The 27,695-nt window shown below is 39.7% G+C and overlaps 4 protein-coding genes across 4 annotated transcripts in view; 3 read left to right on the top strand and 1 right to left on the bottom strand.

The window, feature by feature from the left end:
- Nucleotides 1-2: 2 nt before the first annotated feature.
- On the top strand, nt 3-8,473 carry TFAM (transcription factor A, mitochondrial). The gene is made up of 6 exons (XM_026851766.1): nt 3-219; nt 1,959-2,029; nt 3,816-3,965; nt 5,406-5,501; nt 6,522-6,578; nt 7,570-8,473. Exons 1-6 carry the CDS (start codon nt 3-5, stop codon nt 7,786-7,788), a joined length of 810 nt encoding a protein of 269 aa, XP_026707567.1. The 3' UTR covers nt 7,789-8,473.
- An 800-nt stretch (nt 8,474-9,273) lies between these two features.
- On the top strand, nt 9,274-13,953 carry DNAJC9 (DnaJ heat shock protein family (Hsp40) member C9). Its single transcript, XM_026851953.1, has 3 exons — nt 9,274-9,528; nt 10,279-10,362; nt 11,095-13,953. The coding sequence occupies exons 1-3, from the start codon at nt 9,373-9,375 to the stop codon at nt 11,212-11,214; spliced, it is 360 nt and encodes a 119-aa protein (XP_026707754.1). The 5' UTR covers nt 9,274-9,372; the 3' UTR covers nt 11,215-13,953.
- A 127-nt stretch (nt 13,954-14,080) lies between these two features.
- On the bottom strand, nt 14,081-27,583 carry FAM149B1 (family with sequence similarity 149 member B1). Its single transcript, XM_026851950.1, has 14 exons — nt 26,936-27,583; nt 26,182-26,311; nt 25,070-25,212; nt 24,275-24,394; nt 23,504-23,674; nt 21,612-21,799; nt 21,212-21,342; nt 20,582-20,635; nt 20,015-20,127; nt 19,197-19,397; nt 17,375-17,504; nt 16,944-17,066; nt 16,145-16,226; nt 14,081-14,358 (listed from the first exon to the last, which is right to left on the bottom strand). The coding sequence occupies exons 1-14, from the start codon at nt 27,064-27,066 to the stop codon at nt 14,285-14,287; spliced, it is 1,791 nt and encodes a 596-aa protein (XP_026707751.1). The 5' UTR covers nt 27,067-27,583; the 3' UTR covers nt 14,081-14,284.
- The window catches only part of ECD (ecdysoneless cell cycle regulator), a 10,913-nt gene continuing 10,599 nt past the window's right edge, over nt 27,382-27,695 (top strand). Inside the window, exon 1 of the mRNA XM_026851765.1 lies at nt 27,382-27,389. Within this exon, the coding sequence (XP_026707566.1) occupies nt 27,382-27,389 (8 nt within the window). The remainder of the gene's footprint in view (nt 27,390-27,695) is intronic.

The following is a 27,695-nucleotide window of genomic DNA, read 5'->3' as shown; positions in this document are numbered from 1 at the left end:
GGATGGGGCCCTCGAGCGCCTGTGCGCTGAGCAGCCTCGCGGGGCGAGTCGGGCGCCGCGGCGGTAATGGTGGTGCCGTTGTCTACAGGGGCTCCGGCATCGGCTCGGCGAAGTGCCTCTGCAGCGGGATCAGCTCGGACGAGCGCCCGAAGCGGCCTCTAACGGCCTATTTTCGTTTCCTGAAAGAAAACTTTCCTGGTTTTAGGCAAAAAAATCCAGGTACGAGGTCTGAACGGCATCAGGTACGAGAGGGCTCGCGGTTGGCTTTGGTTTCCTTTTAGAAATACGGAGCCTTAACACGTCGAGGGTGTCAGGAGTCTTGCTGCAAAGCTGCCGTCACTCCAGATACATACGGTGATTTCACCTCAGAATGCGTGATTTAAAAAGAAAACCAGAACAAAGTGTTGTTTCGTAAAACTAAACGTCATAAAGTACGTTACCGTGATTTCAGGAGACCAAAACCCTCCTGTCACCCGTAGCGTACCGAAGGTAGATTCATTATTGCCGTACTTACTGCCCGTGCGTGTATTAGCTTAGTCTTCTACACATAACTTCAAAATGAACATTTGTGTGTAACTTCAGAAAGGTTTGAAGAAAGAGCTCACCTGGACAGTACAGGTTAACAATGATTTGTGCCTTTCAGTTATTTTTAAATCTATGTATTTTAAGTACACTATTGATGTATATGATTTAATTTTGATACTTAGTAACTTAAAAGCTGCATGTACTGGATTACCTCAACGTACATGGGTGATAAAGTAATGGTTTTCTGTGAATACGTTTAATTTATTATCAGAAACTTCATTTGTAGGCATTGCAGTCACTCTTCTTGTCAGAGAGCAGCAAAGTAGAAAGTTGTGTCCATTTTGAAAATACTGTTGAAATAAATGTGAAACTGTTTAAAGAACTATGGTCATATTGGGCAAGTCGTGGTAAATTTAAGTAGGGAAAACCATTTGGTACCCTGTTTCGCTTAGTAGTTAAAAGAGTTCCGCAGGCTGAAAGGTTGAGAACTGAATTTGCAGAGCTGATTGTAGCTAAAGTGACACAGTAGTGTTTTCCATGTATTTCCAAAATTTGAATAATTTGCAAGTAAATGTGCTGTATCTCATATGCAACGTTCTCATATGAGAATTTTGGGCTTGCTGGTTCCAACAGAGGTAACATTCAGAAATAACCTGAAAATTTATGTTTTCTTTTATCATTGGCAAAGCATTATATTATCAAAGGGTTTTATGTTTGTGTTTGGTTTTCTGTTGTTTTGGGGTTTTTTTCCCCCTTGGCAAATTCAGGTCTGTCAGGAAACCTCATCAAGTGACTGTAGTGCAAGGGCCAGAGTTGAAGGCTGAAAACCAAAGCAGATTCAAGTCACTGCAATTTTGTTTGTGGGATAAGGAAATTACTTTTTCTTTAACCTTAATGCTGTTGAATAATACTGGAAATAAAGGACATTATTAGAATAAAAATCAAGCATACATGCTATATCAAGTGGATAAGGTCACACTGTACTTGATTTGAAGAACTCAGCAGGTTCTGCCAAACTCAGCTGGTTTTGCCAAAAACCTGAGAACTGAAAATTTTACTTTTAGTTTCTTCCCCAGTCCCCTCCAAGTTCAGACCATCCTGAATTGTTTACAGAAGGATCCAACCTAAAACAAAACAAAAGAAAAAAAAAAGAAGAAGAAAGTTTTGGAATGGTAATAGCAGTCTGTCTTGAAATGGTGCTTCAGTTTACAACTACGTGTTTCATGTGAGTTTGAACCAAGAGCAAGGACTCTTCCCCTCCCCAGTATTACAGTTCCCTTTAACTGCCACAGAAAGTTAGCTTTATTAAAGGAGGAAAATTTATTTGTACAGGAAAAAGATACTAGTGACAGCTTTTCTTGGGAAAAATTGAAGAACCGTACCAATACACAATAGTGATCTTTATTTTCTTGCTTTCTAATTTTAATGTACAGAAATGAGCAGTGTGGACCTGATGAGAAAAATAGCAGGTGCTTGGAAGGTGTTACCAGTATCACAGAAGCATGTAAGTTTGCATCTTTGCCTTATGTACTTTGAACTCTCTATAGAGTCCTGGTGGTTGGTCTACTTGGTTTGGTGTCCTCTGTGTTTTTTTGTTTTGTGTTCTGGTTTTTTTTGTTGTTCATTGTGGGGTTTTTTAAAACAATAATGAAAGCATTTGCATACAAAGATTCAGACAAAAACAATTCTGAAGAGGATTGGGAACTTTGAAGTATTCAGGGGATGGTGATACTTTGATACTTCTACACATGACCCTGGGTTTAGTATTTTTAATCTATTGCTAGAGAAGCAGATGTGACAGATCTCACTTTATGTGGCTGTAGGGCTGGAAACCAGTATTTCTTTTTGAATGTTAATTGTATCTCTGTGTGTATTACGTGTATAATGACATAGGTATTGTAAAGCTGTTCTGCTTTCATATGCATGTTAGGTGAAATCTCAGTTAATTTTGATGAAAGGACCAACTTTTTTTTCCTCTGGATTAGATAGTAACCAGAGACATAATTTACAGGTAACTTTCTTTAATCATAGACTAGTTAGTGTTTAAAGGGACCTTAAAGATCATCCAGTTCCAACCCCCTGCCACAGGCAGGGCCACCTTCCACTAGCCCTGGTGGCCCAAAGCCCCGTCCAACCTGGCCTTGAGCCCTGCCAGGGAGGGGGCAGCCACAGCTTCTCTGGGCAACCTGTGCCAGTGTCTCACCTCCCTCACAGGGAAGAATTTCTTCCTCATATCTAATCTAAATCTGCCCCCTTTCAGTTTAAAACCATTACCCCTCATCCTATCCCTACACCCCCTGATCAAGAGTCCCTCCCCCCGTTCCTGCAGCCCCTTTCAGCCCTGGGAGGCCACTTTAAGGTCTCCCCACAGCCTTCTCTTCTCCAGCTGAACTCCCCAACTCTCTCAGCCTGTCCTCACGGGGGTGCTCCAGCTTCATGGCCTCCTCTAGCCCTGCTCGAGCAGGTCCGTGCCCTTTAAGTTTTATCTAACTTACTTTTTGTCATAGGTAGTGAAATTTATTTTAAGAGTGGCAATTTCAAGGGATAATGTAAAGCATGAATTGCTCATCATTGCTGAATATAAGTGCCATTTATAGCAAAGTAATGATTGTTCCTCCTTGATTGCCGTTAGATTCAGTTATGAACTGATTGCAGTTTTCTAGCTAAAGTATGTTCAAGATTCAATAAATATTTGTTCAATAGCATTGAAGTGCTGTTACATCATGTCTGGACTTCTGGCTCTATGTCCTTTAGTATAAAATATGCATTTTCATTTGTATGTCTGAAATGGAGAATAGGATAGTGATTTTCCAGTCTACCTGGATGCTTGGTAGCCTGGCTCAGCTCTTCTTGGTGCTCTGGTACCAAGGCCATGATTTTATGATGCTTCTGTACCTGGTGTTGGCTGGTGTAGGAATGTGTTTGGTGACTGAAGCACTTGTGTGCTGCAGTGGGTACACGCACTTCAAGAGTAATCATGTTAACCAAGCTTCAGCTTGTCCTCCTTGTATGGAAGATTGTTACTGCTTTGAGCTGCACCTGAGGATTCATCCAATGTTATCAGATTAACTGATTTATGGGAAGAGCCCAGGTTTTTAATCTGAGTTCTTCTTAATCCATTCTGCTAATTAAACAGATCAGAAATTGCTACTTTACTTAAAAAATCTTATGTTCCAGAGAAGTCTGTAATTTTTTTTTTAGTGGTAGGTTAGAAGTGTTAGTTTGTTTAACAGTCACGTGCTTCTGACTGAAAACATCAGTTTTAAGGTTGGTGAGCGATTATGTTGTAGGTTTATGTGGAAGCTACAAAGACAGACTGGAAAAGATATGAAAAGCAGTTGGCCACATACAAAGCACAGCTAACTCCAGCCCAGGCTGAGGCTTTGAGAGAAGAAAAGAGAAGACAACAGGCAAGAAAAAGATTGAGCAAGACAAGAAAAGTAAGTATTTTGAAGTTCTGAGGTTGTTTTCTCTCAAGGAACCTGAAGTCTGTTTGTCTAGTGCACAGAGCAAAGGTGAGACATGTCAAGAAATACAAAAGCAAGTCTCTGAATAAAAATAAAAAATGAGACACAAACCCAAAGCAAAACAAAACACAACCCCCTCTGGAATAAAATAGTTGCTGATGTTAGCAATTATTTTAGTGGCTTTTCTGTCTTTGAAGACCAGAACTAGCACATGTCTTTGTGCTCACAGGTAGCTTCTCTGTGCTTTTTTCTTCCTATTCCTAAAGCTGCCTGAGGAATGATAGGTTATAAAAGACATTTGAAGCAGCACTTTGGTTGGTTGGGAAGACATCCGGCTTTTCACAAAGGCCTTGTACAAGTCTGTTACATCTGCAGTGGCCCCTACAAGGGAGTAGCTCCTTGAAACAGCCTTTTTTCCTTCATTTCTTTGGATACTACCACGTTGCTACCTGTGTAGCTGCTGACATGTTGAATCATGCCTGCACAGAGGCATGTCTGTCAGTGTCCTTTATTGACTTACTCATAAAGATTGTCTTCTGTATTCCCTTTTAGATGGTTTATATATAAATCCTGAGAGACAAAACCATCTGTAAAGGTACAATATTCTGGTCTGTCCAGTGACAGAATCAGTCAGAGGAGTTACTGCTTGTTCATTTCTGCAAATTAAACTGCTGGTGTGACTTTGCCCTGATTGGCAGAAGAAATTAATTTGGTTTAAAAGACCCCTACTTAGAGGAAGTTTTTAATCCAAGTGATTCTGCTGATCCTTTTTAGAGTATGGCACCACAAGGAACTTAACTGGCATACCTAATACCTAAGCAGATGTTAATTTGCAGCACCCAGGCTGGAGAAAACAAGTGTGATTGCATCCATAACTTGCTGTACTTTCCCTCTCTAGCAATCATCCCTGTAGGCAACTGCGTTCTGATAGCAGAAACCTAGTTCTGTTTCCCTGGAAATCTGCTGGTTCTGTTCAACCTTCTCGCCTCCCACAGAGTTGGGTATCAGCCCTCCACTCTGCAAATACACAGCATTTCACACTAGAAACCAAAGCCTTGCGAAGATAATAGAAAACCTGTCATCATGGCTTTCTTGCTGATTGGAATTTAGTAACACTCATTGGTTTCTGGAAGACTTAGCTGAAGTACAAATCAGTTCAAAATGCCTTTTTTTTTTTTTCTTTTTAAATAATGTCTGTGAAACTTCAGGTCATTAGCTTTTCTTAAGTTAATTTAGCACAAGTACTGACAGGTGGTAAGAGCACCTTGACATACAGTCCAGTTTACAGAATAAAACACCAAAAAATGAATTTGAGTCTGATTTTTATATAAAATATAAAGACAAATGGTAAGTTTAGTTTTGGAAAAAGGCATGCTTGGCGGATTGAAATAACTTTTCTTCTCATTTTTAAAGGAATTGGCTCTGCTTGGAAAACCTAAAAGACCTCGTAATGCCTTTAACGTTTTTGTGGCAGAACACTTTAAAGAAAGTGAGGGAATTACACCTGTGGTAAGTCAGGAAAGATTGTTCTTTAAAACAGATCTATTGTATTCAGAAAATCTGTTTTAGATTCTGTCATTTTCAAAGAAACTTCAGTAGTACAGTATCTGGATTTTGCTTTGCTTAGGTTAATTTATTTTTTTTTTAAGCCGTGGTGATCTGGCTATACTGCCGGTGGCACGTCAGTTTATAAACTGCTGTGTGGGTATACAGACTTAAAATATTTGTGCTGGTTTTTTGCACTTCGGTGTTACAGACTTCATCTGTTCCTTCCCTAAGGAGAGAATTTTATTTCTTTTTGTTTTGGTGCAGAAATAGATTGGTTTTTCAAATGGCTGTGATGGTCTGCTACTGTTTCTGTAGTAGTGGTTATTGTACCTCCTGTAGCAGGGTTGATGTTACGGAACGTATAAGTTTCTCAGCAAAGTCACAAGTTCTGCACTGACCTTTGGGGTGTTTCAAGCTACACTGGTGGATTACCACCCTTGAAGACCTCCCCTGTGTGCCTAATATGTCCCTTACTCTGTGTATTTAGTCAGTAAATCAGGATGGCAGAAATAGTTTGCTCCTGGGTTTTCTGTGTGCAAGGCAAGCACCTCCAGTCAGCTGAGACCCGGTGTGACACACATGTGGCAAAATAGTCCTGAAGTTGTACGTTTCCTACAAACACAGTTAATACTGCTGTGGACTGGGCTTAAGTTAGGGCTTGGTTTAAATGAAACCAATGTGAGACGTCGTGCTGCTATAAATGAGCTCAGCTCTTCTGTCTGCCTGCTTTTGTAGCAGACTAAGTAACTTAAACTGCTTCATGCTTTATTGTCTGGAAATGTGGCTTGAGCAATGCCCAGCAACTTGTTGAACTGTATCATTTACCTACATTAAGAGGGTGGAATATTAATTCCATATGACTTCCTGCTTTTTCACATTGGTTTGTACTTGGCTTTACTAGCGTGGCGTTCATCTGTAACCCTCTGTGGTCAGTCTGTGGTTAAAATAATCCTAATGTATTGTGTATTCTGTATCCTGTAGGGAAAGTTGAAGCAGTTGTTTGATGCCTGGCAAAAACTGTCCGACTCTCAAAAGCAGGTATGTCAGTGGGTTTTGGTGAGGCTCCCATCTAATGGGAAAATGACAAATATGAGTCAAAAATAATAAATACATACAGAATCTTGAACTTGGTTGCTCAAAATATAATACTGAGGACAATACCCTGAGATCTGATTTATGTCTTGAAAAAGATTGTCATTACTTTTTTCCCAATAGTGACCACTTTCACAGTGTTGATGAAATGTGAGTCAGTGGGATAGAATGGAAGTTCTGTGTGCCAGGGAATGGATGCTGAGTGGCATCTAGGGAGGAAGGTGGAAAAACTTGCAACAATTTGGGTTTTTTTTCTAATAATATATTTTTAAATGCCAGCACAGTCATTTCCTTCTTGTGGAAAGACTTTGGACAGGTAAAAGCAACAGAAATCTCCAAGTGCATATAGTAATTTATTAACTTTGGTTGTCTTGGGGATCCTTTTTTTGCCAGCTTTCTCAGTGTATTGAAATACAAACCTACAGATAGGTGTATGACAATTGGAGGGGTGCTATACTGAAATTTAACCCAAACCTCCAGATTTTCAAGTATTCTTGTACCTTACTGTCCCACCTCCTGAATGCCCTTCTTCCATCTTGTTTTGAATGTGTTCCTAGAACATGCACTAGGTTCATGGTTTTTTCTGCAGAAAAATAGTTTGGAATAATAGTTCTGCAGAAATATCTTTTCCTGTTCTTTACATAAGCCAGCTTTCATAAACTAGTAAAATAAAAAGCCTGAGCTGTTAGTAATACCGAATACATTTCTTCTTCAGGAATGGGCCAGCTGTTGACGTAACTTTAATTCAATGCTAAGGTTTCATATTTTTGTGCAAGTTGGGTGGTTTTTAAATTTTTGGGGGGTGAAAGTGAACACCTGGGATATGCCCTGCATGGGTCTTGTAGTAAGTCACCTTTGTATGAAAGGGGAGGATGTGACATGGCAGGTGTCCTGACAGAGCCCCTTCCCTAACTGTTGGTACCTCATTTTCTTCCAGCCTTACAAGCAGCTTGCTGAAGATGATAAGGTTCGGTACGAGAATGAAATGACATTGTGGGAAACAAAAATGCTTGAACTGGGACGTGACGACCTGATTCGTTCCAAAAAGCAAAAGCCAAAAAAGAAAACTGTTGAAACTGTGAAGCAAGCTGAAACAGCCAAAGCTTCCTCACGTGAAGACAAGGCACAGTTGCAATTGGAAAAATCAGAAGAATAAAATGGTTAAGTAATTTGTATTTAATGCCCTTTGGTTGTCATGTCTTTATCCTGCTGTGTTAATGCTGCAGTCTGCATTAGCACTGAAATTTGGAAAGCCCATTGAAATAAAAGCAGTGGTCAGGTAAGAGAGGATGCAGTGTCTCTCGGAACTGGCAGAAATAATCATTGCAGGGGTAGCCTCAACTGTACCACAATAACCGGTTAATGAAGCTGTGAATACTTACACTGACATTAGCAGAGCTCTCCAGTAATGGTAGGTAACAGCTAGCTTTTATAAGATATTTTTTATGAAAGCAAGAATATTCTACAATGTTACCATCTACATGCTGTAAATAGGAGCTGAAATCTGAGTTAATGCTGTGTTTTATTCCCTCCATGGTCTTGGCAGTGAAGAGAAATGTTCTACATTTCAACAAAAGGCACAAGAAACATAAAATACTTTGATGTATCCGTCTTTTTTTACGTATCAATCAGTGTATTACACTTACGTTGCATTTAATTAAAGACCACATGAGTTTTTTATAAACGTATCTTTACTGGACTTTTATTCCATGGTTTTGTTTGGATCCATGCAAACACTTTTGCTTTCCTGTTGTCACATTCAGGACAGCCTGGAAGGAAAAGAAATTGTGTGAGCTGTTGGAACTCTTGAGTTTTGATGTAATAAACACAGGTATTTTGAAGAGCTTCTTGTTTTTTTCCTGGGGTGTCTCTGTCTTGGTGAAAGTCTCACAGGTATTTTGGAGGATCTGCATTTTTAGAGGGCGGGCAAGCTTTTTCAGTGGTTGGTGGATTCTGTCTGTCTTGCGTTTACCACTGGGAAGTGGAAAGCCACATAGAAGTCCCTTGCCTTTTTTTTTTTTTTTTTTTTTTTCTTTGTCATGGATAGATAGCCATGTGTGGGTGGTAGAAATTAATAGACTGGTGCTTTTAGATAAGGTAGAGGTGTTAAACCAGCGGGAACCACTCCTCATTCAAGAAATTGGCTAAAAGAATCAGCGCATGCCCTGAGGAGAAGTACAAGGTGAGGAGGACTGTGCGCCTTCCTCCAACAGAGCCCCGGAGACACTCACCAGGAGGCAGTGCCCAGGTGCAGAGAGAACATGAACTGCTGACACCAGCCTCCAGAGCTAACCCAGCCTCGCTTATGCATATGGATATTTGTGTTATGGAATCCAATTAATGTGTGTATCCACACTTTATAAGTTTTTGGTAAAATGTGCTGTTGGGGTGCAAGCTTTATGGAGAAATCCCCTTGCACCCCAGCGCTGGAGTAAACATACCTGCTGTATAACTCCTGAGTTGTAGAGTGTGTTTCTGTGAATCACAGGGAAGGGGAGGCTCGCTGCTTCACAGCTGCAGTCGTGTCTCCCTTAAGAGCTTTGTGTAAAACACTGTTTGAGGGTTTTTTTTTATGCCATCTCTTGAAATCCTTCTGGTGGATAAAGCCTGTAACTCAAGAAATGTCCCTTCTTTGCTTCAGATCACAGTAAAAGATATTGAAGAATTCGAAAAGAGTTACAAAGGTTCAGAAGAAGAGCTAGCTGATATTAAAGCAGCATACACACATTTTGAAGGGGACATGGACAGAATAATGGAGTCTGTGCTGTGCGTGCACTATACAGATGAACCAAGAATACGGAAGATCATAGAAAAAGCTATTGATGCTGGAGAAGTCCCGGCCTATAAAAGTTTTGTACAAGAGCCTAAGCGGAAAATGATGGCAAGAAAAAGGCGGGTAGGTTATATCAATGAGGAGGGACTATAGGGAAGCATTTTTAATGATAAGCTTTTAATCTCCCTTGGTAGAAATAAATGGAACCATTCTTGAGACAAATGTTTGCCACGGGATTGCTGGGTTACAGATCTTGCTTGGTATCTTTGACTTTCCCATTTGGTCACCTGTGTTCTACACCCCCACCCCTTTAAATTGTTCTGAAAGGCTTTTGAGTTGTAAATGGGTGTTGCCTATTTCTTTTATTTCGTTATTATACACCATGGCTTATTACAGTTTAGCACGTCCCTGCATTTATTTACAAAGCTATGAGTTTCTGGAATTAAGAAGTGTACGTGGTAGAAATACATTATGCTTGCCTTCTGGTGAGCGTGAAAAAACATCCTGGACTAAATGGACCTCTTCTCCAACCTGGGGTTTTTTGGATTCTTTGTGGAAGGTGTTACATGCATGTCAAAGTAACCTTCCTCTAAGTTAAAGAAAATGTAATAACTATTAAGACAGAAAGTATGGGTGGGGGGAACAGGGATGGGGCTAGACATCACATTCAGCATTATAAAACAGCAAAAAACCATCCTGCACTACTAAAGCCAGAACGGCCTTTCTTTCACCAATTTGTCATCTGTGGCCATTTGTGTTTCCTTGCAGCTGTTTGTATACAGATGAAAAACAAAAAACCTGTTCGGTAATTATTATAAAACTTTGTCAAATAAGGTACAAAATACTTTTTTTAAAAATAGTTTGCTGTTTTAGGCAGAAAAAGAAGCTGAAGAGGCACAGAAGACTAAAGATGAACTGGGCCTTGGTGGAGAAGATGACTTGAAAGCACTGATTCAAGTAAGGCTTTTTGAATCTGTTTGAAGATGAATATGTTACTGGCTTACAGCTGTGTTTTCCCTGAGGCTCTTTGTATTTTGGATCCTTGCAACTCTTCTGAGTTACCAAGGTTAAAACCTGACCTTAATGTTAACTATATGTACTTTACTTAAGAGTATAGTATGGATGTTATTGCCCGCATCTTTTTAAAAATAAACAAAGTTATTCTAATATCCTAGTGGCATACACAATCAAAATACTTCTAGTTTTAGGTAGTTGGGGAATGTTAATGATTCTTCCCATGGGATTCCATGAGGACATAGAAGCTGATAAGTCTTACTATTTTGCTTTTGTGTCTTGGGGACCGAGGAAAGAAACATACTGTTCAAATTGAGTTTTTCAGAACATTTTCTGTTTGTTCTTGTCATCCAATGGGCTTCCTAGAATGTTCACGTTTTATCATTCCTGAAATCGCAGTAGAGTTTTGGGTCTAAACTTAGAAACTGCTTTGCTTTTCCTAGCCTTATGTTGTGAATTTTTATAGCCACATTTACCTCTGTCTTGGTACTTCAGGAAGTTAGGTAGAGCTTAGAGTATACAAGCAGACTTTTGCTTGACGCTACTATACTTTTTATAGCTTGTATTCCAGTATTTTACATAGTTATCTAACTCCAATGGAATAATCTGTCTTGGGAAGCAGTAAAAGTTTTGGGTTTGATTTTTTTGTTTGTTTTTTTATTTCTCCTCCCCCAGAGCAGAAATAAAGATCGAAAAAAGGACATGGATGACTTTTTGGCCCAACTGGAAGCAAAATATGGGAAAGATGCTAAAAAAGGAGGAAAGAAGACTACAGCCAAGAAGGGAAAGAAATAAAGACCTGTGTAGGCTGAAATACTTAGTATCACTTTGTATGGGAGCGTGTAGATTTGGGAGAATTTCAGTTTTTCTGGGCTACTGTTTCGGAGTGTGTGTGCATCATTTTGCTGTGGCTGGGAGGTATGAATGAGAAAGAAAAAGCATTCTGGTGCTACTGTTTAAAATCCTTCGGGTGCTCTTCAGCTAAGATCAAACAGATGCCTGACTAGAAGTTTTGTTGCAGTAGGGAAGCGCTGTAAGGTTTGGGATGGTGGCGAGTTCCTTAAACTCGTGTTGAAGCACCTTCCATTGAACCCTTGATGGGCGTTGTACGGCTGGTGGTTACTCAGTGTAATCCCTCCCCTATGAGAGTCCTCAGTGCTGACTCCTCTCGTTTCTGAGTTGGAAACCTTACCTTTTTGCTATTCACACATTTCTTGTCTAACAGACCTCCTGCTGTTTTTAAAGGTCTTTGAACTTCAGCTCAACTGGTTTTATAAAGATACTTTGGAAAATTGCAGATTTAATAAATGAATTTTTGCAGACTTCTGCGCTATGTTGCTTTCCCAGCCCTCTCTCTGTTTTCTAATGAGCTGTTCAAAACAAACTGATGGTGTTGACTTTTCTCACTGACTTAGGTAATGCAGCAGCTGAAAATCAGGTGATACTGTGAACTGTGGCGGCATTGGATCAAAGTGCCACATGGCATTTGGTCTTTGATGGCCTGTGGCGGATGCCTGAGGAAAAACAGGAGACTGCAGCATGTATGTCAAGGTGCAGAAATTCTCTTAACGCACTGAAGTGACGTAATAAAGTTAAAAATCCACAGAACAGAGTCGGTTCTGTATTTCTAGGGTTCATGATGTCCCATGACAAGGAGTTCCAAAGCTCAGCTTGTTATTTCGTAGCATTGCAGTCAAGTCTGCAGGGCCCTAGCGATTAGCTACTTGGTTATGTTTGTCAACACTTGTGTTCGTTTGGAAGTGAATTACCCCTGTAAGATGTGCAAATACATCAGCTGTTTTTAAACCACTTGACATGGTGTGCAGGGGTAGGAATTTGAGGAGTAACTCATTTTCAGCTCACCCTAGCTCGGAGGAATGAGGCTGGCTTTATTCTGTGGACCATTTTGCAAAGGGTTATGAGCCACACAGTGACATTTACTCTTGAGTTGAAGGTCCTCATTGCTTCAGTGATAGCATCCAGGACTAACAGAGCTTCCTGGGGGGAAGCCAGAGGTGGATGGTAACTCTGTTCCTGTTTACCTGGCCGCTTTCAAAAAGATTCTGAGAGTACAGCATATCCTTACGTTGCACAACGCAGGACTGGAACGTTACTTTTACTACACAAAATAGATACCTAACAGTCCAGGAGAAGTCTTTGGTGTCAAACGTTTATACAGAAACCAGAAATTATCTTCTGATGAAAACTGCTTTCACTTTTTTAACACACCAACTCTTGGCTAAAAAATACAACATTACGTTACTAGAAGTCTATTCAAGTTTATTTATTTTTGTAACTCTTATGCACTAGGGCTACAGAAAACAAACTTGGTCCCTGAGGAATGGCACTGATACAAACGGGATGCTTATCCAGTTAGCTTGAGGTAACTAAATACCACACTGTACAGCGTTCCAGTAGTCTTAGCTGTTAAGAGAAATGGTGTCAGTGAATAGAGGCCTCTCTTTAGCATCAGTTTATCTCTATGGAAACTTAAGAGATTTAGATTGAGATCAGAGTACACACACCACACCCCCACACCCCCCCCAAAATGCAAAGGAAAGCTAACCCAGTTACATTTGCACAGTGCTGCTTTGCTTTCTTTTCCTTTCTTTTTGATTAGAGCAAGCTTGGATCAACTGGACTCAAGAACTTCAATACTGATTAAAAACTATTAGCTGTTCTTACATTTGATAGATGGCATAACTTAGAGTGGGGAAGTAGGAGCCACTTAATAATACTGGCAAGTTTTTTCCTATTACAAATTGTAATTTGAAAATTATTAATAAGGAGATTTAGAAGAAAGTGCTCTTTAAGTGGATTATGAAGGACCAACTGTTTTCATGTAGTGTCCTAACTGTTAACATACAGTAAGTGGTTATCCTCGCTCTTGTCTTTACGCTCACTTGTTGTCTGGTGTTTACTGTTTAGGGAGTAAGGCCTTCAACTAAGCACTTATTTTGAGAATATATTTTATGTTTTTGTCTTATCTGGAGCCACAGGGGCAACTACAGGGAACACTGCTGGTACATCTGTCTCAGTGCAGAAAACATCTACTAAAAGCTATATTGCATCTGTGGGCTGCGGAACTTCACTGCAGAGTGCAGAAATCTTGTATAATTGCAGGTAATTTTAGGGAGACTGTCCTATTTTGTGAAATTACCATAAAATATCTCACCAGGAAGACAGTGTGCTTTCTTTGAATGCTGTCTCTAACTACATGCAGTAAGAGTCCTTTTCCCCTCAAACCGTCTTCAGTCACTGAGGAAGAGGTATAAGTATGTAACACAGGAAGAGTCACTAGTGTGCTACCCTTAAAGCCATCAATTCTTTGCTACCTTATTTGTAACTGTGTAAAAATATTCTGCAATTATCACAGGATTCATAACTTGTCTAAATGGAGTTGTAGAAGCAGTATTGTGTAGTGCTTGCTTTTGATAGTGTAATATTGCTTTAAACATATAAATACAGCTTCTAAAATTAAAATTACTACTGTTACGGAAAACCTGGTTAATCTTCTGTAGAGCTAACAGAAAAGTCAGCAGGTTCTGCAGTACCTGCCTGTCACAACATGAGCCAGTAACGGGAAAACAGCAGTGACTGAGAGCACTAGCTACATTTTCTAGCAGTTGGGCTTTACTGCACACTGGAGTATATTCACCCTTCCACTGGAGTGTAACTTCTACTGGTAGAAAATGGAATGTTTTAAGTACACTCCTTCTGATCTTTGGCAGCTGCTGCTGAGATTTCTATAAAAATAACTTGATGAGGAAGGGTGTTTGAAAACTCTGTAAACAGTGTTGACATTGCTGAGAGTGAAGGGTGGTTCCTGACTCCGGAGATGGATGGACACTTCCTCATGGCACGTTCAGAGCCCCTGTTTGCTTTTTGTGACTGATCCGCTTCGACTGTGGGCTTTCAGAGAACCGTGCAGCTGAAGACCTAATAAACAGAGATCATGTACAGCTTTAAGACTTCTGAAAGGTATTACAACTAAGTACCAAATACATCTCCTTTAGCTTAAAACTAAAATGCTTTTTTTTGGTTGTTTTGGGGGTTTATTCTAATATGTCGCTATCAACAGCATTTATAACACTTGCAAGTTTGAGACCAGTGGCTGGCCTTCCAAAAGGGGCAAACTTACGTTCTCATAGTTGCTGCATTGCAGACAACTACTGTATTCCTTGATATTTCATGAAGTGTTCAGGTCTACAAAGTTCTACTGATTTCAGCAGTCATAAAACTCAGCTTGCATTTAAAGACAGCGGGGTGGGGGAGCCGGTATTTATTTTAATTTCAGTAGGAACCACTCCTTTCTTGTTTAAAAAAAACTCACTTTAGTGCCTTTGTTAAAGTCACGTTGCCTTTGTACCACTCCTGTTAGTGGTAGTAGGCCATCCAGCTGTTAAACAAGCTAAAAGACCCCTCCTGTCCTCTACTAATCACCCACGGACTTGCTGCCTTCACTTTCACAGCTTTCATTAACTTCTGCAGCTTCAATCCTACGTTAGTATATTTTTACGTGGGAAGTGCTGACAGTTCCCTACGGAATCCCAAAACACTGCGATGAAAGGAATCCAGTGTCACTTGTCTTGACAGACCTGGTTTTCAGAAAGTGCATCTAATCCCCTGCTCCGTGCCAGCCCTTCAGGGGGAGGTGACACTTGGCATCAATGCAAAGTTAAGAGGGAGTGCTCAAGGTGACCTCAGGTGAGAGTTATAAAAATGGCACTCAGGAAAGCCACTCCAGGGCATGGAAGTTAACTTTTTGTTCTACCATAATCTCTGCACAACGTGCTTTTCAACTGACTAGACTAGACCTTGGGTGTGCCGTGAGGTGAAAAGCCTACGTCTCTGCAGGTCAAGCTGAAATAAGTAAGGTTCGTTGGTCAATGTAACACTGGTGTACACACATGCAACTTAGTCTTGTAGCTTCCTACTATTGAAAAAGACCCACAACCCTGGTAGTGACTGTAGCGATTCTGAAGCACATACATTTGACTATTTTCAAAGTGTATTAACCAGAAGCTATTGAAGGATATGACTTTGCAGTGAAGGAAGGGAAAATAAGGGAAGACTATGCATTACATTCACCCAAAAAATGCCTTCCTGCTGCCTTGGTACTTTGATCAATTAAAAGTAAGTAGTTTTAGACGAGATTCATTTAAGGTTATGCTAAGTAACTCCAGAAAGTTCAGCCAATTGTTACAAATTACTACAAGCATATTTTGATTTCAGAGTAGGCACGTGAATTGCACTGGTACAGTTACTGGTTTTAAAACATTCTTTGAGTTGATCTAGTGCAATTTTAAGATTTACTACAATCTCCTCCAGATACAGTGCAAGTAAATTTCTTTCGGACATAATGGGATTTCTGTCAGTTATATAGCCAAGCAGAAGAAAAATCCTTGGACAGAAAGTAGTTGTTGCTAGTCCCTGTTTAAATTGGCAACGTTTGCTCTTAACTTTGACATGAGAAGCACTGTCACTGATTACATTAAGCTTCCCTGAATGATTTAAAATACTAGGTGGTAATAAAAAAACCCAAAACACCATACCCAAATATACTGTATATGCAAGTATAAAGCTTGTGTAATGAAAAGCTTAAAACACGAAACAGAGCTCTGAAAAACCTCCTCACTGTAATTATCTATGTAGGAAACCCATCCTTGTCCCCAAAGCCTAGCTTTTGTGTAATCTCACTAAATTCTGCAATGCACGAGCATACCTGAACCTGTTGATCCTCTGCTTGTCCAAGATTGGTTACTATAATCAATAAATGTGCAAGAACGGCGGTGCTGTGGATCTGGCTGAAAAGACAGTTCAGGTTATTTATCTTTGCACAAGAAATTCTAAACATCAAGATTAGAATACAGACTACTTAAACATACATATTTTGTAATCTGTAAAATGTTGTACAGGTCTAAGTAGAACTTTTACGAGTTTAAGGAGGATTAAATCAATCTGAAGTTCAACTGTTACAGAGTAGAAAATATACTTTTATAACACTCCTACTCAGAATGATCACTGGGCCAGTTAAAGGTATTCTCACTGCTTCTGGAAACTGTTGTTTCAAAACAGATTTTAAAAAGCTTGTAAGATCAACTGCTAAATCAAGGATGTTGAAGTTACACACAGAAACCAAACCAGCAGCTATTTAAAAACTATTGTTAAAGCTTTTGAAGCTTAGATAAAAATACTTTGTTAGACAGGACAAGATAGCAGTACCGTAGGTGTTTCAGTAAATTAAACCAAGAGCATTTGATACTGAAAGACTGACATAATAGTACAGCAAACTTGTGGAAGAAAGCTGTGAAGACAATCCCACCCTCGTGTTTCTGGACACAGCTGCAGGAACTGTCTGATGTCTGTGCAAAACTTCAAAGCACCCTCCCCTTGAGGATGGCCACCTGGCGAACTCCCTGGCACGGATCAGCTGAGACACTTGGTTCTTCAGTAATGTTTACCCACATTGTCTAAAGCACCCTACTGAGGAATTAAGGATGACTTGGTATAATTTGCTTTACCAAGAATGTGCTGGTTGTGTTAGACCGGGAGAAACGATCAGGTAAGAAAAGCTGCTCCTGTAGCTGGTGGGCATCTTCACGTGCTGTTACACTGTGAGCTCGACTTGAGTTCCCTTGAGATTTCTGCATAAAAGAGTAACAGTTATGACTTTTTCTTATTGCAGCAGTACATTTAAAATAATCAGCCATGGAATTAAAGCTAATTTCCAGGGTGATCATTCTACATTACTTAGGGGGAGGAAAAAACTTCTGGCATTAATTGGAATTAAAGCATTCAAGTCTGGGCTGCTGGTCAAAACTGATGCAGCATTTTTATGCATCTATTTCAGCTGCTGTTACTTGCAAGAAAACAAACAGACTGGGCTTGGTAATTTGATCAGCAGCGATTACAATTTTAGACTATCCCATAGTAAAACCCTTGTGCCAATTACCGTTTGCCTCTGGGATCCCGCAGTGCTGGCGTGCTCCGCCACGGTGCTGGTGGTGGTAATAGGTGGTAGGAGGTTATTTCGGCTTAGCAGCAGCGGGGAGGGTGAGCTCAGCTGCTCGTGAGCAGTCGGACTGAAATACACCAGTAAGAACAGAAAAATCATGCAGTTTATATGTTTGATATTGTGAAAACACAATTATTGTCAGTCGGGCATTATGCAGACAAAACTAAGCAACGGTTGCAGAGTTCTGCTACAAGATGCTGGTGTTAGGGCTGACTATCAGAGACTAGATTTAAAAGAGGACTTCTGCAGCAGGTGAAGTTTGGCAGAAATCTTTTTAATATGTTGACGCAAACTTCAGGTTTTCATAATGTTCCATATTAAGCATAGAGGCAAAGTGATTCTGAGGAGCACCCAGCAGAAGTCCTGGAATGCCCCTCATCCAGGGCACTTTGAAGGAGTGTGCTGGGCAGCTGGTCCTCTAGAGTGGGGTGTGTACCTAAAGGGGTCTTCATGGGCAGCCACCACACACTGGTAGAACCTTGTCTGCCCGTTCCCAGACAGGGCAGTACTTTCTGCTCTCTGTTCCTATACTTCAGGATGAAGCACTGCTTACTGCTAACTTCAGCCTAGCAAACAAAGACAAGCAGCGAGCCTGGAAAACAGTGGGCCATATTTTAAGCAGAGCAAGTAAAAAAAGTTCCATAATCCAAATGGACAGCATAGCTCTTATTACATGTGTCAAATAAAACATCTGGGAGTAAAACAAGGCTTCTACCTGCTCCGTGTTTTGTTTAAGTATTTGAAGGAACAGGTGCAAGATGCTTTTAGAAGCCTTCTAAAGGGAGCTAAACCAATCTAACTGCACAAAATACAAAATGAATTAAGCATTAGTCACAGGAGGAATGTAACGAGATAAGCATTCAATTTTCTAAATACAGCCTTTTCATCTGAAAGGTGTCTGTGTATTACTGAATGTTTGGGAAGTGCTAGAAATGATCAAGAAGCCACAGCTCTATACACATCTGGAGCTAAGGATGCTCTCTGCAGACATTAAAACATATACGGTAATAAAGGGAAGATGTCAATAATTGTTAGATTGATTGAAGCCTGAGGAAATGGAACAGAAGCATGAAATAATAGAAGTAGAAACATCAGTTGTGAGGGGACAAGGATCAAGTCTCTAAACAGCACATGACAAACAATAACAGGCTGGATGAGTTCATAGTTAAACTGCAAAACTAAAAGGAAACTGTCAACTTACAACACATGTGGAATACAGAAGCATATTAAACCCCCTGCCCTTAAATGACTACATTCAGACAGATCATTATGCCAAACAAAAATAAGATATTCTAGATGTGATTGAGAGTTCGCTGAGTTCATTAGTCCTTTGGTCAGTCAGGTAACTGATCTAAGTTGAGATCTTTATAGCCCAGCCTGGGCTGGGATAGCATCAGGCACTTTGACCTCTGAAAACTGTAGACTTTTAAGTTCATCTTGAAAATAGGCGATAAGAAAAAGCAAGCTGATGTCAAGGAAGAGAGGGTGGTATTTGCTTTGCCTGTACTGGGCAGACTGAGGTCTACAGTTTGTGTGCAAAACTACCTAAATACGTGTGTGATTCGCTGAATCACAGCTTGTAGCACCGTAAACATCAGCTTTAGCAACTCAGCTTTCTCAGGGAAGATAGTGTTTTAATGGGTGGTTAATTTCTTTAATCAAACAATTCATGTTCTTTCAATTCAAACGAATGCTTTCTGTATAACCTGGGTTCTCTAAAGGTGGTAATTTGCAGTGAGAAACTGGTTTTGAAACATACAATCGAGCTCCCCTGAAGACATCGTCCAGAGAGCCCGGGGTGCCGGTGCGCGAGCGGCTGGTGCTGATGGGATGCAGCGTCCGAGGCGGCGGGTTTCGCCTCCTGGTGGAGCGGGGCAGGGACGACGCGCTGAGCTCCAGAGGACGATCTGGCCCCGCCCTGGTAGAGAGGATGGAACTGGAGCCTTTATCATCCAGGTCCCTAACAAAACCAAAAGAGAGATGGTCAGCATGACTGATAACTACCCTGTTACCAAGGGACTCATCTACACGTGACATTATTAATAGTATGTGTGGATAGAGATGATGTGTTTTCATTTTTTTACATAACTAGATAAAGTCACTTATAGCCAAAATAGAAATGAATAGGGGATGGAAAAAAAGCCTATCTTTATTTTTTAAACTCAGCTATGAACTTTCTGATTGAAGATTCCAGTATAAATCACAGAACAGATTAAAGAAAGCCCATCCTGTAAACACCAGTTTTCTCACCCATAGCCTAACACACAGATCAAACACAAGTCCACTTCTAGGAACTGAGTGAATCGGTTTCTCCAGCCCATTCTGAGCTTCATCTCTTTTCAGGATGTCACTTAGTGCCAACAGTACTACCACAGCTCTTCACTAACTGGTAAACCAGCAGCAAACAAACAGAAAACTTATACTAGAAGTAGTGTCTTTCATAGAGGACAAATAAACAAGCAGGAAAACAATTGAGAATCGCTTTCCAGCACAGAAAGTTATCTCACAATGTTTTGGGTTCAATCCCTCTCACCGTGAGAACACTATACTCTACAACAGATGATCTATAGTTCTTACAGTGCTTTCTCCATTACAGGCAGATTCCTTTGCTGCAACTGGATCCCATGTATTGCCATCAAGCCATTTAGATTACGTTGAGCGCCACTACTTGACCCTTGAGAGAGACTTACCTGAAAGTTAAAAAAAATAAGTAAATTACTGCTTGGCAGAGACATACACACATATTTACAGATTTTGTCCTTGTAAACAATTTTGGAGGAAATAAATGAATTTCATCCATGACATTCAGACATATACTCAGTTATTTCCCCATCTAGGACAGGCACCTTACCATTCCATTTTTCTTGCAAAGGGTATTGCTTAGAAAATGTACCCTACCATGCTGGGTCATACTACATATTTTCCAACTGAGCTTCTCATTTGCATGGCAGGTCCTTCCACCAATGGCTATAATTGGAAGCTTTACAAAACTAATTTTCAGAGTATGTTGACATTTTATCGCAAGAGCAGAACGGTAAACTCCTTTCCTGGAATACAGACTGATCTGAAAAAACATCAGATTCCACCCCCCGTAATGACAGCAAATAGAAAATACCAGAGCTTTAAGCTCTCCAGCATACATACTTGAGGTGGTTTTCTCCTCTTTTTGCTTTTGCGGCCACATCTGGGTTTTGGACACTACACATACAGTAAGGGGAACACGAGGAACAGGCAGGGGTAGAAATAAAGGAGAAAAATAAAAAGAAAGAATAAGGAAAGAGTTGAATTAAAATGGAATAAACAGGTAACACTCTGGTGCTCACCACACCAGGAGCGGATCATCTAAAGCAGATTATACAGTCAAATTCAGTGTCTTGGAAAAACCTGTTTTACAGCTGCACTGAGACTGGTCCTCTATTGCCTGAGGAGTTCACTGTAGATAAGTCAGTGAGAACAGGATCTCACACACACAATCCTCGATCTCACAGTTTAGTTCCAACATTATTGAAATGTAGAAAGAGCTACATCATTCAACAGCCACCACGTGGTTGTCCAATACATATATCAAATACTAAGTTTTAAAGAGAAAAGTAGGAATTAAAACTCACAACTGAGAAATAACAGAACTTAAATGTCAGAAAGGACAGTCAGCATTCAGACAAAATCCAAACTAGTTATCTATCTAAACAGTCCCCTGACACACTCGAATCCGTTTGCTTGGGTACCACTCTATTGATTTGTTCCTACACAAACCCACTGGCTAAAAATACTTACCACATCTGATGTGACTGAGGGCATTTTAGTTGGTGGCACACGAGGTAACATCACTGGCAGAGGATCAAACTGCAAAGGGCTTCCAGCATCTGCCCTGATTGTTTCTACTGTTATGATGTTTTTCTCATCATCTATGCAAAGCAACAGAGAATTCCTGTAAATACAGACTATTGGCATTGCTAGTTGTGGACAGTGTTATGAATCCACATTTTTTAAAGAGAGTCTCCTTAGATGCTAAGCCCTATTAAATCTTCTAAGGGCATGTCTCACACTGTTAGCAAAATAACCGTTCATTTCCCCCCTGAAGAGATTACTCCCAAATACATCTCTCTCATTGCATCCTTGCAAAACTAAGTAACTGAAGACCCCTCTGAATCTTCATTTTAACTGTGACCCTTACCAGAGGCTGACCCTTCCCAGTGTCTGCAGATTAATTCTTCCATGCAGCCTAGGACTTCACTCCACACATCATCAAACACAAATGTGAGCACAGAATCCTTCATGCAGGAATATGGAGAGATGGGAGGAAACCCCAATTTCCGACTACCACAGGACAGTCCCATTTTCCTCTCATGCAACTCTTCCTCCCTGTAAAAATGTAAACATTAGCTGCACCACAAAGACAGTTTCTTTCTCTCCCATATTTTGTTGCATTTATTTAATAGGATTAAGACATCAGCTAAGGCTGCATTTCTGTTCTGTTTTCTGTTAAACTGAAATAGGTCAAGGCAGCTGATCAAATAGCTTGAAGACATTATTTCAGAAGTTTTGTATTTATCACACAGTATTAAGAGAGCTGGTAGTTTAATAAACGGCAATCTCAAGTAACAGTGTAATACTGAAAGCAGCAAGCTTCTGTACATTGGGCACGTGAACTTTTATATTTCTTCCAGAATCTACCGCTGACCTAAATGAGAAATGACCGAGACAATCACCTTATTACTGCACACCTTGGTTTCCCCACACAGAATGACTATAAATGGTATTTCATTAATAATAAATAGTTTACCAAGATCAAAGTTCCATTTAAAAATAAATATTAATAGTTACAGTGATACCTGTACATTACATTGTGAGGCTCTGTATCTAATGTCACCACAGTATTCTGAAGGTGAGAGAGAGGAATGTTACTGCTCATGACTGCTTAATGCCACTCTCAGCATGCTGCTCTTAACAGCCAGGAGGTGTTCAGGGAACGGGCTTCGTTTAGTTTTAGACCATTAGATGTAATCAGTGAGAGGGGAGAAAAAACATTATTCATGACAGCAAGTGGCCTTTGCTGCAGACTCTTCCACAACGCAAGAGGTATTCTCAAGTGTGAACCCTGGAAGACAACTGCTTGAAAAAGTCTGTGGTCCTCTGCCAAAAGAAACTTTACAGAAGGGAGAAAATAATACTGATGCAAGCACATTTACTGGGGCTTTCACATCTGCTCCCTGAATTAGTACTTAACATCAAAAAGCTACATTCCTTGGAAAAAAAGGAGATACCACTGGAAAAAGCTCTAATCCTCTACCATTGTTTTACAGACAGCAATACTGTTTGCTCCAGCAGTGTCTCTCTGGCATGTCCAAAGCAAGCCACCTACCAATTTGAATCTCATGGTCCATACAGCTAAATGGCTTTATTTATTAAAACCAATTAAGCTGTTAGTGACTGACAGTGCCATCCAGAATCCCTACCCAGACCATATGTTCATACTGTTGGGCTGAATAAAGTAAAGGGGCAAAAAGAATCCTATTTATGCCACCCTTAAACCTTTCTTCTTAAGATAAAAATAGTGGTAATTATTTCTTAGCAAGCACCAAATCCACTCTAATTTTTAAATTACCACTGAGAATCTGGAAAGGTACAATTCCACCCAAAATGCTACTAGAAAAATCAAAGCAGCACACTGCTAGTGCATAACAAAAATCAATGAATTTGACTTAGTATAAAAAATAAATGGCATTTAAATAAGTTTTCTTAAGTATGCCAATACATAGCAGGCTCTTAGTTATGACAGAATTAAATATTTAAACCAGGCAAAAAAAATGGCTAGGAGGAAAAATGACATAAAAAATCAGAAAGATAATTTAGCAAAATAAATTGTTCTTGGAAATGGATTGGGAGAAATTCCAGTGCCCTAGTGACCTCAGGCTTTTGAAAGTTCTCTAGAGGAAAGATATATATAAAAAAAAACCAAATTAATCAAATACTTCACTGACTAACATCAAAACCAAATATATGCATCTTAACAGGAGGAATTCCAGGACACTGGTACTAGTTGCTATCTTAATATTCAATACCTACACATCTCTGCAGTCAAATGCTAAATACTCCTCCATGATGCCTTCAGAGACAATGACTCCATCTTCACCTTCTTCGCTCTCTGGAGAACACAAGGTCGGAGACTTGGAACGGTCAGCCTTTTTGTGAATGGGGGTAACTGAAAGAGGTACCTTCTTGCCAAAAACACTAAATCTGAACAGGTGACAGTTTTCAGAAAGCAGAAATGAAAGTAAGTTGTTATTCCATGGCACACAGCAGCATTTGGTGAACTGAGAGACAACATGGTAGTTAAGGCAAAGCAGCAGGGAGGCCAACAAATTATGTGTTACAGTATAAACTCTTTTGGTTTGGATATTTTAAATTCTTGTTAAGGAACTTGAAACTTCAGAAAAAAAATCAAAGCTAATTAAAAACCATTCTAAACCGCTAAATAATAAAAGTAGTACTAATGTAGTGCTTTGTAATTTTGAAGTTCTATACAAATTTAATAGATGATTAACAATGAAACCAGCTACAATACATACATATTCTTAAGAATTTAGCAGCAGCAGAGGTATTTCTATTTACTGACCAGTTTACTGTTGTTAGCAACAAGCACCACTGTGCAGCCTTGCTATTCTGAATGAACTAATTTTTGTTAAAAATTAAAAAAAAAGAAAGCGTGCTGTGTTTGAAACTCAGCCTAACAGAAAGGAGTTAGGCTTCACATTTCAAGAAGCCTATTGCCGCAGTCCGCTGAGAACAAAACTACCTTCTACCTTGGTATGCTCTGGGTTAACCGCTGGTACTTACTCATTAGAATCTTTTTCTTGTGGTGAACTTACATCTGAGGAACCTAAACTGCCAGAAGGTGAACTTGAGTACCATCCGTACCCTTCATCTGTGGGGATCACTATCTGCTTCCCCACAACCCTGCCGTGGCAAAAGCAAAGGATAAATAAATCAGAAAACATTGAAATTAAAGATTATTGAAGCGTGTAAGAACACACAGCAGCAAATCCTAAAATTTCTATTGGGAAGCTACGTGGTTCTTTCAGTGATAGTTAAATGTGGTTTCAGTTGTTTTGCCTAGTACAGATTGCTTCGAGTCAGGTAAATACATTAAGAAAATTTTGCTTTTTTATGCTCTGCTAATTGTAAGAATTAGCAAGTAAGAATTGTAAGAATATGGAATTGAATATGGACAAAACTGTTCGTGTAACAAAGATTTAGGTTTCCAGACAGCACAAGGACTGCTGAACTAGGGTAGGAGGATTTTTGTATTATTTTAAGCACCTGGCTTCTAGCTCTACAATACAACTTTTCTAAGAGAATTTTGCTATATGAAGGCCAAGTCAGTTGGAAATAGCAATAATGTAGCAATAACAAAAGCAATAATATAATAAGAGCAATAAACCCTCAAACCAAACGTGAGATAGCAGAACATTTATTAATGACAATGGCAGGCAGACTACCAGAGCCATCTTCTCTCTCTCCTACATAATTGCAGAAAACCACCCTGTCAACACTGTTTTAAAAGCAGCTGTTTCCATCCCTACCCTTTTATAGCTCTGTGATGGTACTAGCATTAGTCTGTTAATAACAGACCTGAGATGAGGAAAGTTGGATGTCCACTGGTTGCATTCTTCCCGCAGTCCCTCAACATGCACATTCTCTTTCTGCTCATAGAGAAGCTCATCAATTTGTCTGAACATCATCTGAACTTGTTGTGTGGCAGCTTTATCAAATTCCTAGAAAGAAAATTTATCCAAAAAGTACCTAGTGAATAGCATTCAGAGGGTTTTTTATAATTGAATTTTTTCATAATTGAAAAAGATGACTACTTGTTTAAAGCTTAGCTGGACTGATTTAAACAGTTCTATGTCTTTTGCATAGAAAGTTCTTAACTTTAAGTAATTTTCCCCCAGAGATGATGCAGACTGCTGTTAAGACTGATGGTACCTACATAAAAAGCTTACACTGACACAACAGAAAAACTAATACAGATATTTCAAAGTGTTTGAATAAGTTAAAGACATAGTAATTTACATACAAGAAATCAGAACAGGAAGGATAAAATTCAGCAATACTTTAATGAAATAGAAAATTTGTTGCTTGCAATGTCAATGGACAAGAGCAACACAAAAAGCAACGCAGACTGCTGTAGAACACTGTGAAAGTGAACAATGTTCAGGATCTTTGTTACGTGTTCTCATGTAGCTAGAAAAGGGGGTCAGGTCTTGGGTAGTTTAAACAGCTCCATCTCACCTCACAGAAAGCAATAACACTTGGTTGTGGCAGACAGGGAATAAAACAAATCTTTCTACATGAAAATAATGTTTTAGGGGCTTACTATATTTTGAGAAAGTACAAGTATGTACAAGTATGCCGAAGTTTGATAAACTCACACTCACGTTTGGGATTCCACAATAACAGCATTTATTATGCTGTATAGAGACACTTATGCATTAAATTATTTTCATTTCCAAAGTTTTAGATGGAAATACAGAGTATTAGTTGACCAATATGAACCTAATACATTTTGAACTGAAAGGAAAGATGAGGAAGAGGTAAAAAAGATGTTCTTTCTATAATTGCTACCATGATTTACTGACAGATCCAATCCTTATTTTTATCTTGAAATGTATCTGCAATGTTATTTCAAAAGGTCTTTCTACCCACTGTGCTACATTTGGCTTGGATGATTATGTTCTACTCACATCATAGCCCCAGGAGAAGACAGAGCTGTCTTCGGTGGAGGTGTCGGCGTAACTCTGACTAGCAGACCATGAATTCCCATGATCAGCTGGAGTAACTGGGTAATCTGATTCCTTCCAGATTTCAGACTCCCTGAAATACACATGTTGAGGAAAAAAAAAAAAAAAGACAAAAACCCCAACAATATGCAATGACAAACAGTGGGAAAATAAACTTTTCTTTCTGTACAAAAAAAAAAAAAAAAAAAAAAAAAAAAAAAAAAAAAAAAAAAAGCACGGATAGATCAGAAAAGGTCTTAGCAATGACAGAGTTTTCAGAGAGTAAATATTTACTTCCGGGGCATTTAAGCAGAACCCATAGTACACAAGTAATTATAACAACTGTAACTCCTAATAATCTCAATGACATAGGAAGTCCAGAGGTCAAGCAAAACACAGATTTTCAAAAAATTATCTCATTTAAGCTGCAGGCTACTTCTAGTCCCGGTTCTATACTACTCAGGAATTATTTTTATCTTTTCTCCTCCTGTTTCTGCTGTAAAATTAGATGACCCGAGCTATCTGCAAGCTGGGAACAGAACACAGCTTCACACTTCTTATTATTTCCAAAATAGGAAGGACATGTTCTGAAACAATCCAGTTCCGAGATAAAGCCCAAGCCTGCCAACTGTATTACTTCTGTAAAGATAACTCAGGCAAAGGTGCCTGGTGTTGCCATTGTCTCCAGAAAAGGATTCATGTTAAGTTATGACAGTACCTTGAGATCTCGCCGTGGTTGCCAGCCGTGGGTGTGGCTGGGCACACCTCAGGCCCTGGCTCTGGCAGTGGGTGATGCCGCAAGGCATGTTTTGGAAGTCCTTGGCTAAAACAAGACGTGGAACTTGACATTACTTATAAAAATAAACAACTACAGAGGTCCCAAGCTTTACAAGTTTCTTCCCTGCTTTTCAAGGAATGCAATAATTTGCCTACCAGACCTCATTTATTATTAGAAGGCTAATTCCTGTTAGGGAAGCTTTAGAATTGAGGTATCAAAACTAACTCTAGACTAAACAGGGAGTTAAAGGTCTTTGCTTAGAAACCAGTATCTTATTTCAAACTTAAAATGTTGTTGGGAATTGGGCTACAGCTCTCTAAAAGCAGATACATCATTATCCCTGTAGGAGCCTTGTAATCAAATAGAACAAGAGTAGCCACCAAACTATGCCCAGGCAAGTTAGGAGAAATGACGCTTGCTAGTTTTTTGTTTTGTCAAAGTTTAGATATCTAGGAAAGGACAAGAAAAGTCACAGTAGCTGGGGGACAGTGAAGTATCAAAGCAGGAACAGAAGTCCTTTCCCAAGTACGGGCTGAAAGAGCCTTCAGGGAAGAAGCTCTCCTGTCATCTCTGCTGTTCAGAAAAGACTACAGAATAGAAACGAGACTGCATCAAAGGAACTACCAAAACTGAGGTATCTGTTCAAACCTCTTGCCCCCGTCTCCACTTCCCCCCACCCCCTTAAAAAAAAAAAAAAAAA

Source organism: Athene cunicularia, assembly GCF_003259725.1.
Source record: "Athene cunicularia isolate RWA chromosome 6 unlocalized genomic scaffold, athCun1 chr6_part2, whole genome shotgun sequence".
NCBI classification, from domain to species: domain Eukaryota; kingdom Metazoa; phylum Chordata; class Aves; order Strigiformes; family Strigidae; genus Athene; species Athene cunicularia.
This window is presented reverse-complemented; position numbering and strand designations above follow the sequence as displayed.